The following is a 14,181-nucleotide window of genomic DNA, read 5'->3' on the forward strand; positions in this document are numbered from 1 at the left end:
GTGGCAACGCTGCCGAATATAGGTTAAAGCCGGAGCAAGAACATTCCTTGCTGAGTTTTGTTGGTGGCCATGATGAAAAGTTTGATTTTCCAGCTACGGCAGCTAGCTCTGTTACAGTAGTGGTGAAGGAGTTGGCTAAGGCGAACGCTTCCGATTGGTTATGGCAAATCAGAGTGGCTCTGGGCGGATCCAATAGTTTTAAACTTCAACAGAGGACCGGCCTTCAAAGAAGTTAACGTTTGTCAATCGAGAGATCCCAGACCCTCTGTACAAATGAAATGTACGAGGGTCTGGTTAGGACCAGGCTACAAACTGCCATCATTTTGTCAAAACGTTTAGGCGTGGTCTGTTGGCTCCAAGTAAGACCTAGTTTTCTTATAAGTGTAAGTCTAGTTGAATTGTGTCAAAGAAGAAAAAAATGACCAAACTGTTTGGTTGATTCAACTTTATAGATCATCCCAGTCCCTTTACTGTAATTGGTTCTCTGTTCATGCCTCGCAGCATATGCTTCACTAGCACGAGCACTAGCAGTCTTTATGACAACTTCAGGGAATTTAGTTTTGTTAATTGCATTTCATTAACAAAGGCATTTGCAATTAAATAAAACAAAGCACTTAACCCACTGGAGTTCGTAGTAAATAAAATAATTGTGTACATGCAAGCGCTGCATGGTGAATTAGGCCTATGATAATGACAACTGGCTCAACCATTGTGCATGTAATGACCAACATACCATTAGCAATTTATTACATAGGAAATAGCAGACAAATGAAGGCTACATAATCATTTGCATGTATGTAGGCTACCACAGCATTGGCAATTTCAATATATGTGGGATGTGGAAGTTGAAAAAATACTTCTGAGAAATATATGTACCAAAACTACAGAGAAGAACTGTCATCACCAGCTGCATCACGGGCATTGTGCCCTATCTATAAGTTCAGGAATCTGTGTGTGTGTATGCCAATTTTATCACGGGCACTATGCACCATCTATAGTTGAGTTATCTGTATGTGTTTCACTGACATCTTAATCTTAAATTATGGATTCTTGAGGCATGCATAATGCCAACAAACCACTACGTTCCACCTACTGGAAGAACCCTAACCAGTGTCAAATAATGAGTCTGTAAATAGGGAAGTCACTTACGGCATGTAATGCCCGCAACAGAGGGAAGCTGGGCCTGAATTGTGGCACTGCCAGTCACCTCTACCACCATCATACTGCCGTCAGATAGACAAGATGCCAGGATTGACGCCTGCACAGGGTTCCATTTCAGGTCCTGGACACAGGTGCCAGGGCACGCTGCAGGTCTCAATGACGCAAATGGTAACTTTTGAGGTCTGGCCTGAAGAGAGGAGTCAAAAAACATGGGTCTTGGACCTTGTATACAAATAACAACAACAGGCTAACAAACTATGGTCAACAATGACTACAATTGAGATCATATACACAGCCAAGAGAAAGTGTAAACCTCGTTTCATACAAGGTATGCACGATATATCAGCGGCAATATCGGTATCGGACGATAAATGTTGTGTTATCGGCCTGATAAGTATTGCTGATAGATTATGGATTATTTTCGCCAGTTGAACCAGTTATTTTGGCAATACATTTTATTCATATAAAAGAAAGTCGGCCATAGGAATGTACAGTATAACTAATTGTAAAACTTAAGAAATCTGATCATTTTGGTTAAAGAAAGGAGTTTTATGCAGTTAAGGTTTTTTTTATCAGTTGTCCACTGCCTTTTGTTTTTGAAATCAGAATCAGGCTTTGTATTTATCGGTTATCAGCTTCCAAATATAAAGAGTTATCGGTATCGGCTAAAATTTCCATATCCGTCCCATAGGCACAGTGTGACCTGAAGTTGCGCATCTTTATTCTGTGCAAAACCATTTTGTAGCATGTAATTTTTAGCAACAATAACAGACGAACCTGTTATAGAAATCTGTGTGGCATAATTTGGGGATTTTACCTTGTTGATAAAGATGCGGACATCAAAGAAAGCCAGCAAGAGGCCAGACTCCTCTGACATGCCACACACTGACAGAGTGAGCTCGTCACTGCTAAGAGCCAGGTGGTGCAGGGGCAACTCCACAGGAGCCTCCACCAGTGCAGCGATTCCCTCCACTTCAAGAGAAAATAAAAGGAGACAAAAAAGGGTAAAAAAGATGGGGTGAAAAGAGCAATAGAGTAAAATAAGTTTCAATGCCTGTAAAGTGACCAAAAAACGTCAGTGTTTGTCACACCACAGAAAAGTGTTCCTAACCACCGAGACAAATTGAATTATATGAATTATATATAACATAAATTAAAAACACCAACAAAAATCTTACTGAATTGTTTCAGCCCCACCCAAAAAACCTGATCACCAATTTTGAGAAACTGTTTAAAGTCCCGGTAAAGTTAATTGATTTAGTCTGCACACCAAAAACTTTTAAATGTATTACTTTAACACATTACAAAGACTGTCAAGTATGTAGTACTGAATTTTGGCGTTAGACCATTAAACATGTGTGTTCAGGATTTTTTGGGCAGGGCTGAAATCATGTCTCGATGACGCAATGGAGGCACTGAGCTAAGTTACACTTTAGTACTGTTATTATTACATAACAGTACTAAACTTATTATTAAAACAAATAAACATTCATTGTTAGCCTAATGTTATTTAGTTATCTGATCTGCTCTTCATCTGCTCTTCATCCGGTGCGCATAAGAGATGGCCGCGCAGACAAGAGCTCCGCAAAAACCTAGCTTTTTGTTCGTCATTTTAGTGTTTGTTACTTGTTTTGTCAATGTAGTATTGTCGTTTATTCAGTACGACCGGCAGACACTTCTGGACATTAAGTTGTCACTTGGCAAGGATTATTTTACAAACTTTAATTCCACTTTTCGGAGTGCGAGCTCGGACTGCAGCTGGCCCTTTGTTGTCCCGCCGCTCTGTTTACCAACACGGAGGAAGAAGAAACGAGGCCGGCATGCTGGAGTTCTTGTTCGTACTCGGAAACGATGCTTCAAACCTGCTTTTCCAACCATCTTACTAGCTAACGTTCAGTCCATCGACAACAAAATGGATGAACTTAACGCTTGTGTCAAATTCCAACGGGACTTCGGGAACTGCTGTGTACTGTTGTTCGTCAAGACCTGGCTGTCTCCAGAGATCTCCGACAGCGGTTACACCGTTGGGATTCACCATATACCGCCAGGACAGAACAGCTGATTCAGGGAAGTGCAGGGGCAGAGGGGTCCGTGTTATGGTTAACTCTCTCTTGGCTACAGATGTATGTTGAGCTGCTAACTGAATAAATCAGACCCTTCTACCTACCTCGGGAATTCACTGCGGTCGTCATGAGTGCAGTCTACATCCCCCTCAGGGAGGCAAGGCCACTGCTTTGGATGAACTGTACGGGATTACAATGGTCTGGAAAATGTGCACCCAGAGGCAGCCTTCATTGTTGTTGGTGATTTCAAGAGAGGTAACATGAAGAAAGTCCTGCCTAAGTACTATCAGCACATTGACTTCTTCACACGTGGAGATCAGATCCTTGACCATTGTTATACAACATTCAAGCGCAGTTACAAACCCCTCCCCCGCCCTGCTTTTGGGAAGGCTGATCACACCTCCATTCTTCTCCTCCCCGCATATGAACAAAAGCTAAAACAGGTCAGACCGGTTGAGAGGTCAGTTCACCTATGGAGTGACGAGTGTGTGGCGACTCTCCAGGACTGCTTTGACACCACTGACTGGCTGATGTTTAGGGAGGCAGCCGATGGGGACATTAACGAATACTCAGACACTGTTTCCAGCTACATCCAGCACTGCATTGATGACGTTGTCCCCAAGAAGGTTGTCCAGTCTTTCCCAAATCAGAAGCCCTGGGTTGATGCCGCGGTCCGGGCCAAGCCGAGTGCCCGCACTGTCGCCTTTAACTCTGGGGACCCTGATGAGTACAGGAAGGCCAGATACAAACTTCTGAAGGCCATCAAAGCAGCGAAAAGGGCTTACAAGACCAAGATGGAGTCCAGCTACCATGGCTCTGACCCCAGGCGCATGTGGAGTGGACTTAAAGCCATTACTGACTACAAAGGGAGAGGCTACAATGAGACCCAGTCCTCTGTCCTACTGCCAGACGAGCTTCTACGCTCGCTTTGAGAGGGACAGTGACCCCCCTGCAGTGGAGCTACTCGAAAGGCCAAGCCAGTGGTGTGCCTACACTAACTGTAGCCGAGGTGAGGCTGTGCTTTAAGAAGATCAACCCTCGCAAGGCACCTGGCCCAGACGGCATATCAGGTAGGGCCCTCAGGGGCTGCGCTGACCAGCTGGCAGGGGTCTTCAGTGACATCTTCAACCTCTCCCTTAACCTGTCTGTACTCCCCACCTGCTTCAAGAGGACCACCATTATCCCTGTGCCCATGAACACCAAGGTCACATGTCTGAACGACTATCGCCCGATAGCACTGACCCAGTGTTTCCCACACATAGACTAATTTGTGGCGGTGCGCCACAGAATCAACACCGGCCGCCACACATTGCGTTTCGTAAAAAAAAATGTTATCGCTATTTAGGTTAAAACACGCAGTGTATTCGTTCAGCTGCATTTCCTTTCCCCTGCTCTCCCTCCATCTCTCTGTCACTCATGCGTCTTTCCCACATATGCACACAGTCACAACGTCAGCACACGTTAGCAACAATGCATTCATATGCCGTTCTAGTAAGACCGACAGCTATATCAGCGAGCCTTCAGCAATAGTGCCGTAGCTAAAAGTCCTAAATTAGGCCTGCCTACCTACCTACAGTATACAAGTAGTTATGTTTCATTGTCTTAATTTGTCCTGGTATTGTTGTACGTAATGCGCAACCAGAAATTTGAATATGTTTTTTAAAGGGAATATTAGAACGTCATTTTTGAGCAATTTTGACAGCCCTAGTGTGCAGCCACACACAATACGTTTCTCCATCTTGAAACTGAAACCCAGAAATGTTTACCATGACCAACGGTTGCTACGTTACAAGACACCAATCCGATTGGCCAACGCTAGCGTTTAACGCTCCTCATTTACATAAAGTTTTGAGACATTTCCAACTCGCAACTCTCCACTCGTCTTCCCACAATGCCCTGCGTGGAAATGAACTTGAAGCCAACGTCCCGTGCCGCCCGCTCCACTGTAGTGGACACAAACTATTACGCCTGGGAAACACTGGCTGCAAAGCGCCCTGAAGGCCACAATCAGCTACAAATGGCGCAAGGCTGTTCACACCAGACGCACATTTCTCTGCGCGGGTCACCAAGCCTTTCACCTCCTCTGAGCTGTCCTTTTTCACATGTAACGCTAACATGGTACTTAAACATGGCATAGACTATATTTAGGAAACGTGTTATTCCAACAGCCGCCCCAACAGCATCCCAGAATTGATCCTTTTTCTGGGGCTCATACAACTCCCTGTACCTGTCACTTCGAGAATTAATTTGATGACGTACATTTCCTTGAATCGACTTGGGGGTTCTCTATGTCTGCACGTGTGAGTTGTGTGCAACGCGTGACAACTCGTTTCTCTCTGCCAATAGACAGACCGTTCAGAAACAACTACGGGCATTGATATGCAGATTTTCTGTGTACATAAGAAGCTTGTGTCTCTGAGGTCAAGAGGTAATACAGCGAGGCCCCTCTGAGCAGAATATAGCACACAGCCCCAGACAGTTAGGAGACAGTACGGCAAATCATGTACAAACTGGGACTTATGTGATTAACGACCACTTCACCTGTTGAATGTTCTAGTGCAGTGTTTCCCAAACCTTTTTCCTGGGGACCCATATCACAAGCCTTCGCGACTCAAGCCAATAGACATTATTCGTAAATCACAAAATTAAGGTGAATATGACCATTATTGAACAATAATAAGGATTTTCTATTGTTATTTTATCGTTATTTCAGAACTTGTGGGCCAACTGCCATTGTTAATAAGCTATCTCAGACTGAGTGATCACTTCTCGCTGAACAATTGAACCAGCAATATTTAAAGAAGTTATCCAAGTGCCTAATTGGACATTAAATATAGGCTATAAAAAAATATATATCTAGCCCATTTCTTCTTATTTTCAACATTTAGTTGAACCAGAAATATTGGAACAAAATATGTAATAATTACAAAAATATTACAAATTGTACAAAACATGTTGTACCATTTCACCATTGCTAATGGGAAAGGTGGGCCTGTTTGCGTTTTTGTAGCGCAGTCCGGGATGCAGGAGGAGAGCGCAACACGCATATCAGGCGCAGCATTCAGTCCGTTTGTGCTTGTCTTCATTTTTGTAAGCACAGAAAATCCCAATTCGCACATGTTCGTGGTAGTGAAAGGAATAAGCATAGAAATACTGGCACTACAGGACAGGATATTCTGACAAAATGCTTATCCAGAATGACGATAAGGTCACAGATCCATAGGGTCAGTGCGATCGCAGCTGAGCTGCAACAACTCGGTTTCTTCTGCAGGACTAAGCGTCAACTCTTGCAAAGTATCAGGACTCTCAAATTCGAAGGGATTTTGCATCCTACTTTTATCATTCAGAATGGCTTACCTCTCTGTTGGAAAATAGCGATCAAAGTTCTCAATAAGCGCAACGACATGAGTTTGAATAAGCGCAGATGGCTGCTGGTCTTTCAAATAGGGGAAGCTCATTTTCTGCCTAAATCATGTATATTGTTTTTCAACTTCTCAGTTCTCCCGCTGTTTTTTGGCCTTTAACTAGTCCTGCATACTTTCACCGATTCCTAAAATTTTTGTATCAAAACATTCAGCTCCTTCAGGAGATGATGGCTATGACTTTTGGTATTTCTCACTTTTATACTTTTTAAAGAATTAAGGTTTTTGTGCAAATTATTCTCCCATTAAAAGTAATGGTAAATGGTAAAAAGATTCCTCCTCTTTCAAACTTAACTGCTTCAGCATACTTTCAGCTAGACACCATTCAACCTTTAAAATGTTCACAAGACATTCAGCTATTCCCAAATGATTCAGCTTTTTCAAATATTCAGCCAAATTTGAATCGTGACAGTTTGAAATACATGATACATTTAGCTCCTTCTTGATTGTTATGATTGAGCAGCCAGCAGAGTGGCACACTGCTGACTGCTCTTTTTCTGATATTCAACTAAATTGTCAAATACATTCCTCTGACATTCATATAGTTTAACATACAGAAACAAGTTTTACCTTAAAATGTAGGAAAACTTGTCCTCTTTCAGCCAATTTAACTACTAAAGAGTTCACATTTACAGATTTTCAGCTTTGAGCCTTGAAGCGAGAGCAGCCTTTCAAATTCTCTCACTAACTTCAATGTAGAGGTGGGTAAAATTCGTCAGACAATTTCGAAAGTAGACGTGTTTTTAAACTGCCGGTAGAGTTGTATTTCTGACCGCACAGACACAAAGGATATCAATGGTTTCGGCAGTCTTGGGTCTCGGAAAATATCAAAAATTTTGGATTGGACGTACAGTTTTGCGTCTAGGTTAACTGGTTTGAGGTGTGGATTATAGCTATATTTCTAATAATTGAGCTAGCGCGATGGCTCTCTCCAGAACTAAAAACAGTTAGACTTTTTTTCCCCACAATCGACCAAATTGGCCAAAAAAGGTATGTACATTGAGCTTAAAGTGTACATCATCTAGCTAGATCGTTTTTATTTTAGCAAGACTGTCATAGCTGACCGTCACGAACAGCCAAACCAGGGCTGGGCTAAGTGTTTGCTGCAGCTGGTGTTAAGCCTTCGAACAAACGCTTCGTAACTGGAAAGCTTTTACTTTTAATTGGCCGCCACGGTTAAATTTCTGCCGCCACGGTATCAGAATTAGAGCTGTACAAAATGTTAGGCCGTCTATCAGCCGTGATTGTTAGAGCGCATGTCGGAGAATAGCACAGACGCGCTTCACAGCGGAGTTGAGATTGCGCGTGTGCATCCTTGAGAACTGAAAGTCGAATAACTTATGTTATCAAGCATGTTATTGTATTTGTCTATAGTTCTTGCTTATTTGAATTAAGTTAACTGATGATTTTTGTTGTTTGTATTCTTCCCCTGCTAGCGAAATTGCACGTCTGTTGATTCGATAGCGATTGCTGCCCTTGCTCACGTTTGTATTTTAGGTGCATTATTATGCTTAAGTAGCCTAGTTTTAATGAATAAATAGTGGGTATATCGTTACTATTTGCTACAGAATGCTTAGCCTATCAAGATCAAATGAAGCAGACAGTGTACATGCTTCCGAGTGGCCTACCTTAATCTGTAGGCTAGGCCACTGCATTTACAATAAGTTGTTACGTCAATTATTAATTGGCAGCATTCATGCCATTTAGAACATACTGTAAGGTGTCTAAGTATGCAAATTTTAATTATTTAGGGGAAATAGGACGAAAATATGTGCAATATTGGGCGGGGGGGGGGGGGGGGGGGGGGGGGGGGGGGGGGGGGGGGGGGGGGGGGGGGGGGTCGACCTGACCTGCCCCGACTGCAAAAAAAAATCCTAGGAGAAACACTGAACACTATCATTTTGTTGCTTTACTGTATATGGTTACCTAGCTTGCTACCCTTGGCTGTAACATTAGCTCTGCAGCTAACAGCTGAGTTACTGTTGCTAATGTAAAGGTAGATGGCATCAAGTGTGTGTGAATACAAACGCTGTAACGCCAGTGTTGTAGACTTCTTTGTTATTTGGATAACCGTTATGCTGTTGGTGTTATGGCGCGCGCGATATCTGCCTTTCCCCTCATTGAAATGATTGAGTGTGCACCTCTGCAAACCAGGGTGAATCAGATGAGAATGGGCAAATTCATTGCGATACATCCGTTGTAAACATAAGCGCATGTTGTCGCCCCTCTCCTACTCATTAGCATTTAAAGCTACAGACACAGAAACAGCGAGTTTTTAGCCAAGCTCATTGAGGGACTGCTCGTGGTGGCCTTAATTATGCACCAAGGTCGAATTTCGGGAAAGATACTTCAGATACAGTAATAGGGAAACACTAAGGCCTATATAAAAGCATCCAAAAACAGCATATCATGTGACCTTTAACGGTCCAACTCCACAATTCAGTACTACATAGTTCAGTATTTGTAATGTGGTTAAGCAATACAGTTCTAAAATTGTATTTTCAAATTCACTTTAGATGGACTTTAAATAAATCGTTTGAGGGAGAAGTCAAATGTAATGCAACACAACCTGAACCTTATAAGCACACTAGTAAAATAGTTACTTATGAGGGTAACACTTTAGATGAGCTCACCAAATTCATAATTTATTAACCAATTTGTTACTTATTAGGGACGGGCATAATTAATCAACGATCGATTATCGATCATTAAGAATTTAGTCGATGACATTATTTGTTCATCGATAAAACTAATGCGTGTTCTGTTGCGTAGTGTGAGTCTTGAAGGAATGCAATGGATTTCGCTATGTGGCAGCAATTAAACATTTTACCAAATGAAGCCAATGTTTGGAAAAAAAACGCCACAGGCCTACTCAGTTACCGGCGAGTTTCCATGTATTTCAAAAGTAAACATGAAGAGGTCACGGCGAAGTGTAGCGTGACACCATATTGACAAAAAATTACTTTGTTCACTGCCAACACTGCAAAGCTGAGTATAAATACAACTCCTCCACGACTCAAATGATGTACCACTTGAAGAACGTACATCCGACACTGGTTAGTGGCGGTGCATCCTGCTCTCGGTGCTAGCACAGAGGAGCTGCGATGTACAACGAGCAGAGAAAATTACCCAACGGATCTGCAAGTCCATTGAGATGGATAGGCTACCCTAAAGTATTGTTGAGGGCGAAGGTTTTTATAAAGCTGGAAGGTTCATAAAAATGAGCGGCCACCTTATGAAGGTTTGTTAATTAGCCGGAAAAAAACGAGGGTCAGTTGTGTTTGAGCACAGGCTTCTAGCTGTCGGCTCCGCTTCTAGGAGTTACAGAAATAGTTGTTTTTCTAATCTTGTAATAGCTACAGATCTCAATGTGGAAACACGCTGTGTTTCTTCTATTTTCACTGCATTTTAATAACCTATAAATAGTTAATTTAGTTAACATTAACATTTTTAGTTAACATTTTTTTTTAAATGTTAATGATTAATAAAAAATCGATCGTTAATTCTCCCAACGATCGATTAAGACAATTTAGTCAAATGCCCATCCCTATTACTTATTAGTTAACGGTTTGTTCACCATTAGTTATTTGTTGTTACTAATGATACATTTTGTATAAACAATAAATAACTAATGGTGAACAAACCGTTAACTAATGGGTAACAAATTGGTTAATAAATTATGAATTTGGAGAGCTCATCTAAAGTGTTACCCTTATGAGTTTAAAAAACAAACATTCAAAGATTTGCTGAAAACATCCCTTACCTATTTCATTGGAGTTGCCTTCAACTTTATCTGAGGCTATAATGTCCCGGGTGAAGTACACTTTTAGTTCTCTTTCGTGTCCAACAAATGTCAGCCCAAATTTGTTGGAGAGGCATAGCAAGTTGGATCTCTCCTTTGGAAGAACTTCGGGGGAGTCAAAGACTCTGGTTTTCTTCATTTGCCGGAACTGGAAATCCTACAATGACAAGCTAATTAATACTCCACTGTCCATGCAATTTGCCAAGGTTTAGCGGTGACCATGGCATGGCTTGTAAACAAACACTTACGAATCGTACTGTATTAGGCTATAGGCTGAATGAAAAGCTACGTTTTTGTTCTGAAACACGTGTCTTAATCTTACCTATGGAAGTTCATATGTGCGGAACACGTTTAAAGGTTACTCGACTAGAATGTTACAAGATTTATGGAAAACATGTATAATTTTATATTTTATCGTATATCGTAAACATGTTGTAAGTAATATAGTCTATGATTGAATTAGCTACCTAGCTAAAGTAGCTTGCTATATACATTGCAGTCGATGGATGCTAGAATAAACTGGTTTACTTCCTAGCTATGCTAGCAAGCTAGTTCCGCAAAGCAGTAGGCCAGCTGAGTAGAAATAAGTGTTGTAGCCAAGTAAACATCTATAGTATAAGTTAGGCACCTGCTAGCACATGTAGCCCCGTATGCTGTAGCTACTAGTTAGTTAACTGGCATAGGTTCACATGAGGTTCTAGCTTTCTTCCTAACCAGGTTAACTAGCTAGCTATGGAATCCGTGGAAAATACCATATTTTAACTAGCCTAGCTTGCCACTAATGAGCTGCATTAAATGGCAAATTACCTTCATTTCCCTTTCAGAAGGGGAATCCGAGTCGTCACTCATGTTGAGTGAGAATATAACTATGTAATCGGCTGATTCCCGACTTCACGCGGTTTTAGGTGAGAAAACTGCAGTTTTCTGACACTGACCGCGCTCTTCCAAACGTACTACTAGGATGTGACGTAGGTAGGCCGTCTGTTTTCTTATGATGTTATGGCAGATGGCACACAGCGTTTAAGAGGTACATCACCGCCACCTACTGTTCGGGAGTGTGAGGCCGGTGTCCTACTGCCTAAAAAACAAATAGACCCCAGATCATAATTGTTCCTGATTTTTGCTAAATTTGAAACCAATCCGAAATGGGTAAACTAGCACCCCATTTATTTGCTTATACCTCAATAAAAGTTGCCTGCAAATGTGCTCGCGGATACTAACAGGGCACGAGCACAAAAGTTCACATTGGCCGATAGCCGATTAGATTTACATTGAGCTGAATGAGCCATGGACTTAATGAATGAGCACAGGGAGAAATGGCTTGAGTTGCCTGCCCTGTTGTAGCTAGTTTAGCAAATGGTTGTCACACATACATTTACATTTACATACATGAAATGTTGTTAATATAGTTTATTCCCGTTATTTTAAAACAGATTTGATTTTACGAAAAAACGTTCATGACATGATGGCAAATATATTATGTTAAGAGCGAGCATAGATTGTTGACATGTCTATCTGGAGCAAAGACGAAGAATAATACTTTAACTGTTAACCACAATGTATATAATTAAATAATATTAGTCTTGCTTTCAGAAGCTTTTGTTATACACACCCATTATTCTTTTTTTGATCGTGTCATCAAGCCAGACTGCTTTTGAGGGACAATGAAGGTCCCCAGTGATTATGTTTCATCCCCACTTAGCCTACATCTGATGGAAACGTATTGTAGCCTATGGTTCTGTGAATAAGCCCCTTTCAAAGGCAAATGTTCAATAAAGTATATTTTAGACACAGTTCTCAAGCTTTTATTTATTACATTATTACCAAGTCTTGTTCGATCACGTTAAATCCATTAATAGGCGTTTGGTTTTGTAGAATTATATAAAACACTGGCCTAATTTCTACACTGATGATAAATCGAAGGCAGTGTGAATTTCGTGGCATTTCGTTTGAATATAAAGTTGACATAAGCTATGGTAAGTCTGCATTATGGAAGATTTCGGTTACCAAAATAACTAAGCTTTCTTTGCCTGGCGAGAACAACGACGGAGCTGTTCATGTTAACAGTTTATTTCATCCGATACAATGCGTTGGAAATCATACTCATATCACGAAGAAAAAAAGCTACATATGTACACACATTTTCATTTAAATGTACAATCTTTTAATACCTGCTAGTGCTATCAACATTATGTGTGCCCATACATGTTTGAAGCAACCGCAGTTAAGGCGTTGGCTGTCTCATTAACAATGGACTCCAACACTACTGCTAAGCTCCTAATATCTCTAAAGGCAGTGATAACACCATACACAGGGAGAATGGCAGCTGAAAACATGAAGTGACTGTGTACTATTGAATCCAAGTGATATGATCCCAGCTTCTTAGCATCTGCATTAATAATACTTCTCTTGTGGCGGTGCCACCAATGTTTGGGTAAGGGGTGCATGGGCCACCCATCTACAGGTCTGAGGGCTCCTACAATAAACCCAAGGTAACACGGTCCTGACCAGTTGGCTGGCAGGAAATAATAAGCACTATTACCACATACCCACATGGTGCCCATGTTAGCTGCATGAGGAACCCAAAATAGTGATGCCCTTATACTTACAGTGTAAGAATAGCATAGTGAGTAACATCAGGAATTTATGTCACCCGCCCAAATGGTATACAGGACAAGTAACATTGAACTCAGATACAATTGAATTTACAAATCATCCAGTAGAGTGTGAGCATACATAGAAACCGTATCCTTACATTAGGGATGGGCGATATGGCCTAAAATCCATACTGTGATATACATTGCAGCATATTGCGATAAATTATAATAGAACCAAATTTCAGTACAGGTTACATATACCCTAAGGAAAGCCAAACTGCTAAATGTATTTATTTATTTTAAGAAAGAAAGAAACGCATGTAGTTTTGAGAAAATGTATTGTGCAAAAATGCATTATGTTGTAACTATACAACATAATGTTGCAGAGAAAAACTAGTGCCTTTTTAGTTAAGGAACAGAGACAGTACTGAAAATACGTTCAGTATTAGGCAGAAAATGATTTTTTGTAATGCACAGATACTTTAAATAAAAACATTTCAAACAAAGTTTCTTACCTGCAGCCCTATCAGAATCAGAATGGGATTTATTCGCCATGAAAGTTTGCACAGACAAGGAATTTTACGTAGTCATGCCAGCGGCGTATTGACCTCATTGCTGGTCTCTGATACGGATTATTGTTCTCCTCTGACGTCATCTTCGAAATGAGCAATAGAGGGTTTTCACGGACATCACATTCTGGGCAGTAACCCGGATGCGTGGCCATCTTGGAGGCACTCGATGTAAACAACTCAACGGAGTACAACGAAAATAACGTAAATTCTACACTCTTTGGTGCAACTGTAGCCATGTCTAAACGACCGAAAAGGTCACCAAAACGTGTCCAAGATCCAAAGGCATACAGGGAAGGCCTTGGACCGCAAGAAAACCGTCGATATGTTGAGAAAATTGGATTTATTGGCGGTGCAGATCCCTACCAGTTAACTAGCTCCCTCTTCTTGGATCTGTGATGACCCTGTGATTCTGCCTTCAGTTGGATATCCAGATATTGTGAACTACCTGGTTTTCTCGCCGAGCCCATATACGGAAGACCTTAAAGCTTACAAAGGTTTGGAGGCCTACAATCAGATAGTGTGTGGATGGGAGAGGGAGATGCAGTAGGCTACCAAGTCCTCAAC

At 41.4% G+C, this 14,181-nt stretch overlaps 1 protein-coding gene across 2 annotated transcripts in view; it reads right to left on the reverse strand.

Moving 5' to 3' along the window:
• Window positions 1-11,430, reverse strand: part of nup214 (nucleoporin 214) — a 180,962-nt gene extending 169,532 nt beyond the window's left edge. Inside the window, exons 1-4 of one of the 2 annotated variants that reach the window (XM_047018075.1) lie at window positions 11,256-11,430; window positions 10,410-10,605; window positions 1,979-2,133; window positions 1,150-1,348 (exon numbers count right to left, since the gene is read on the reverse strand). In XM_047018075.1, the coding sequence (XP_046874031.1) occupies window positions 1,150-1,348; window positions 1,979-2,133; window positions 10,410-10,605; window positions 11,256-11,297 (592 nt within the window). In that variant the 5' untranslated portion in view covers window positions 11,298-11,430. The remainder of the gene's footprint in view (window positions 1-1,149; window positions 1,349-1,978; window positions 2,134-10,409; window positions 10,606-11,255) is intronic. The other variant, XM_047018076.1, reaches the window with a different exon arrangement.
• Window positions 11,431-14,181: the final 2,751 nt, after the last annotated feature.

This window comes from Hypomesus transpacificus, unplaced genomic scaffold, assembly GCF_021917145.1.
Source record: "Hypomesus transpacificus isolate Combined female unplaced genomic scaffold, fHypTra1 scaffold_89, whole genome shotgun sequence".
NCBI classification, from domain to species: domain Eukaryota; kingdom Metazoa; phylum Chordata; class Actinopteri; order Osmeriformes; family Osmeridae; genus Hypomesus; species Hypomesus transpacificus.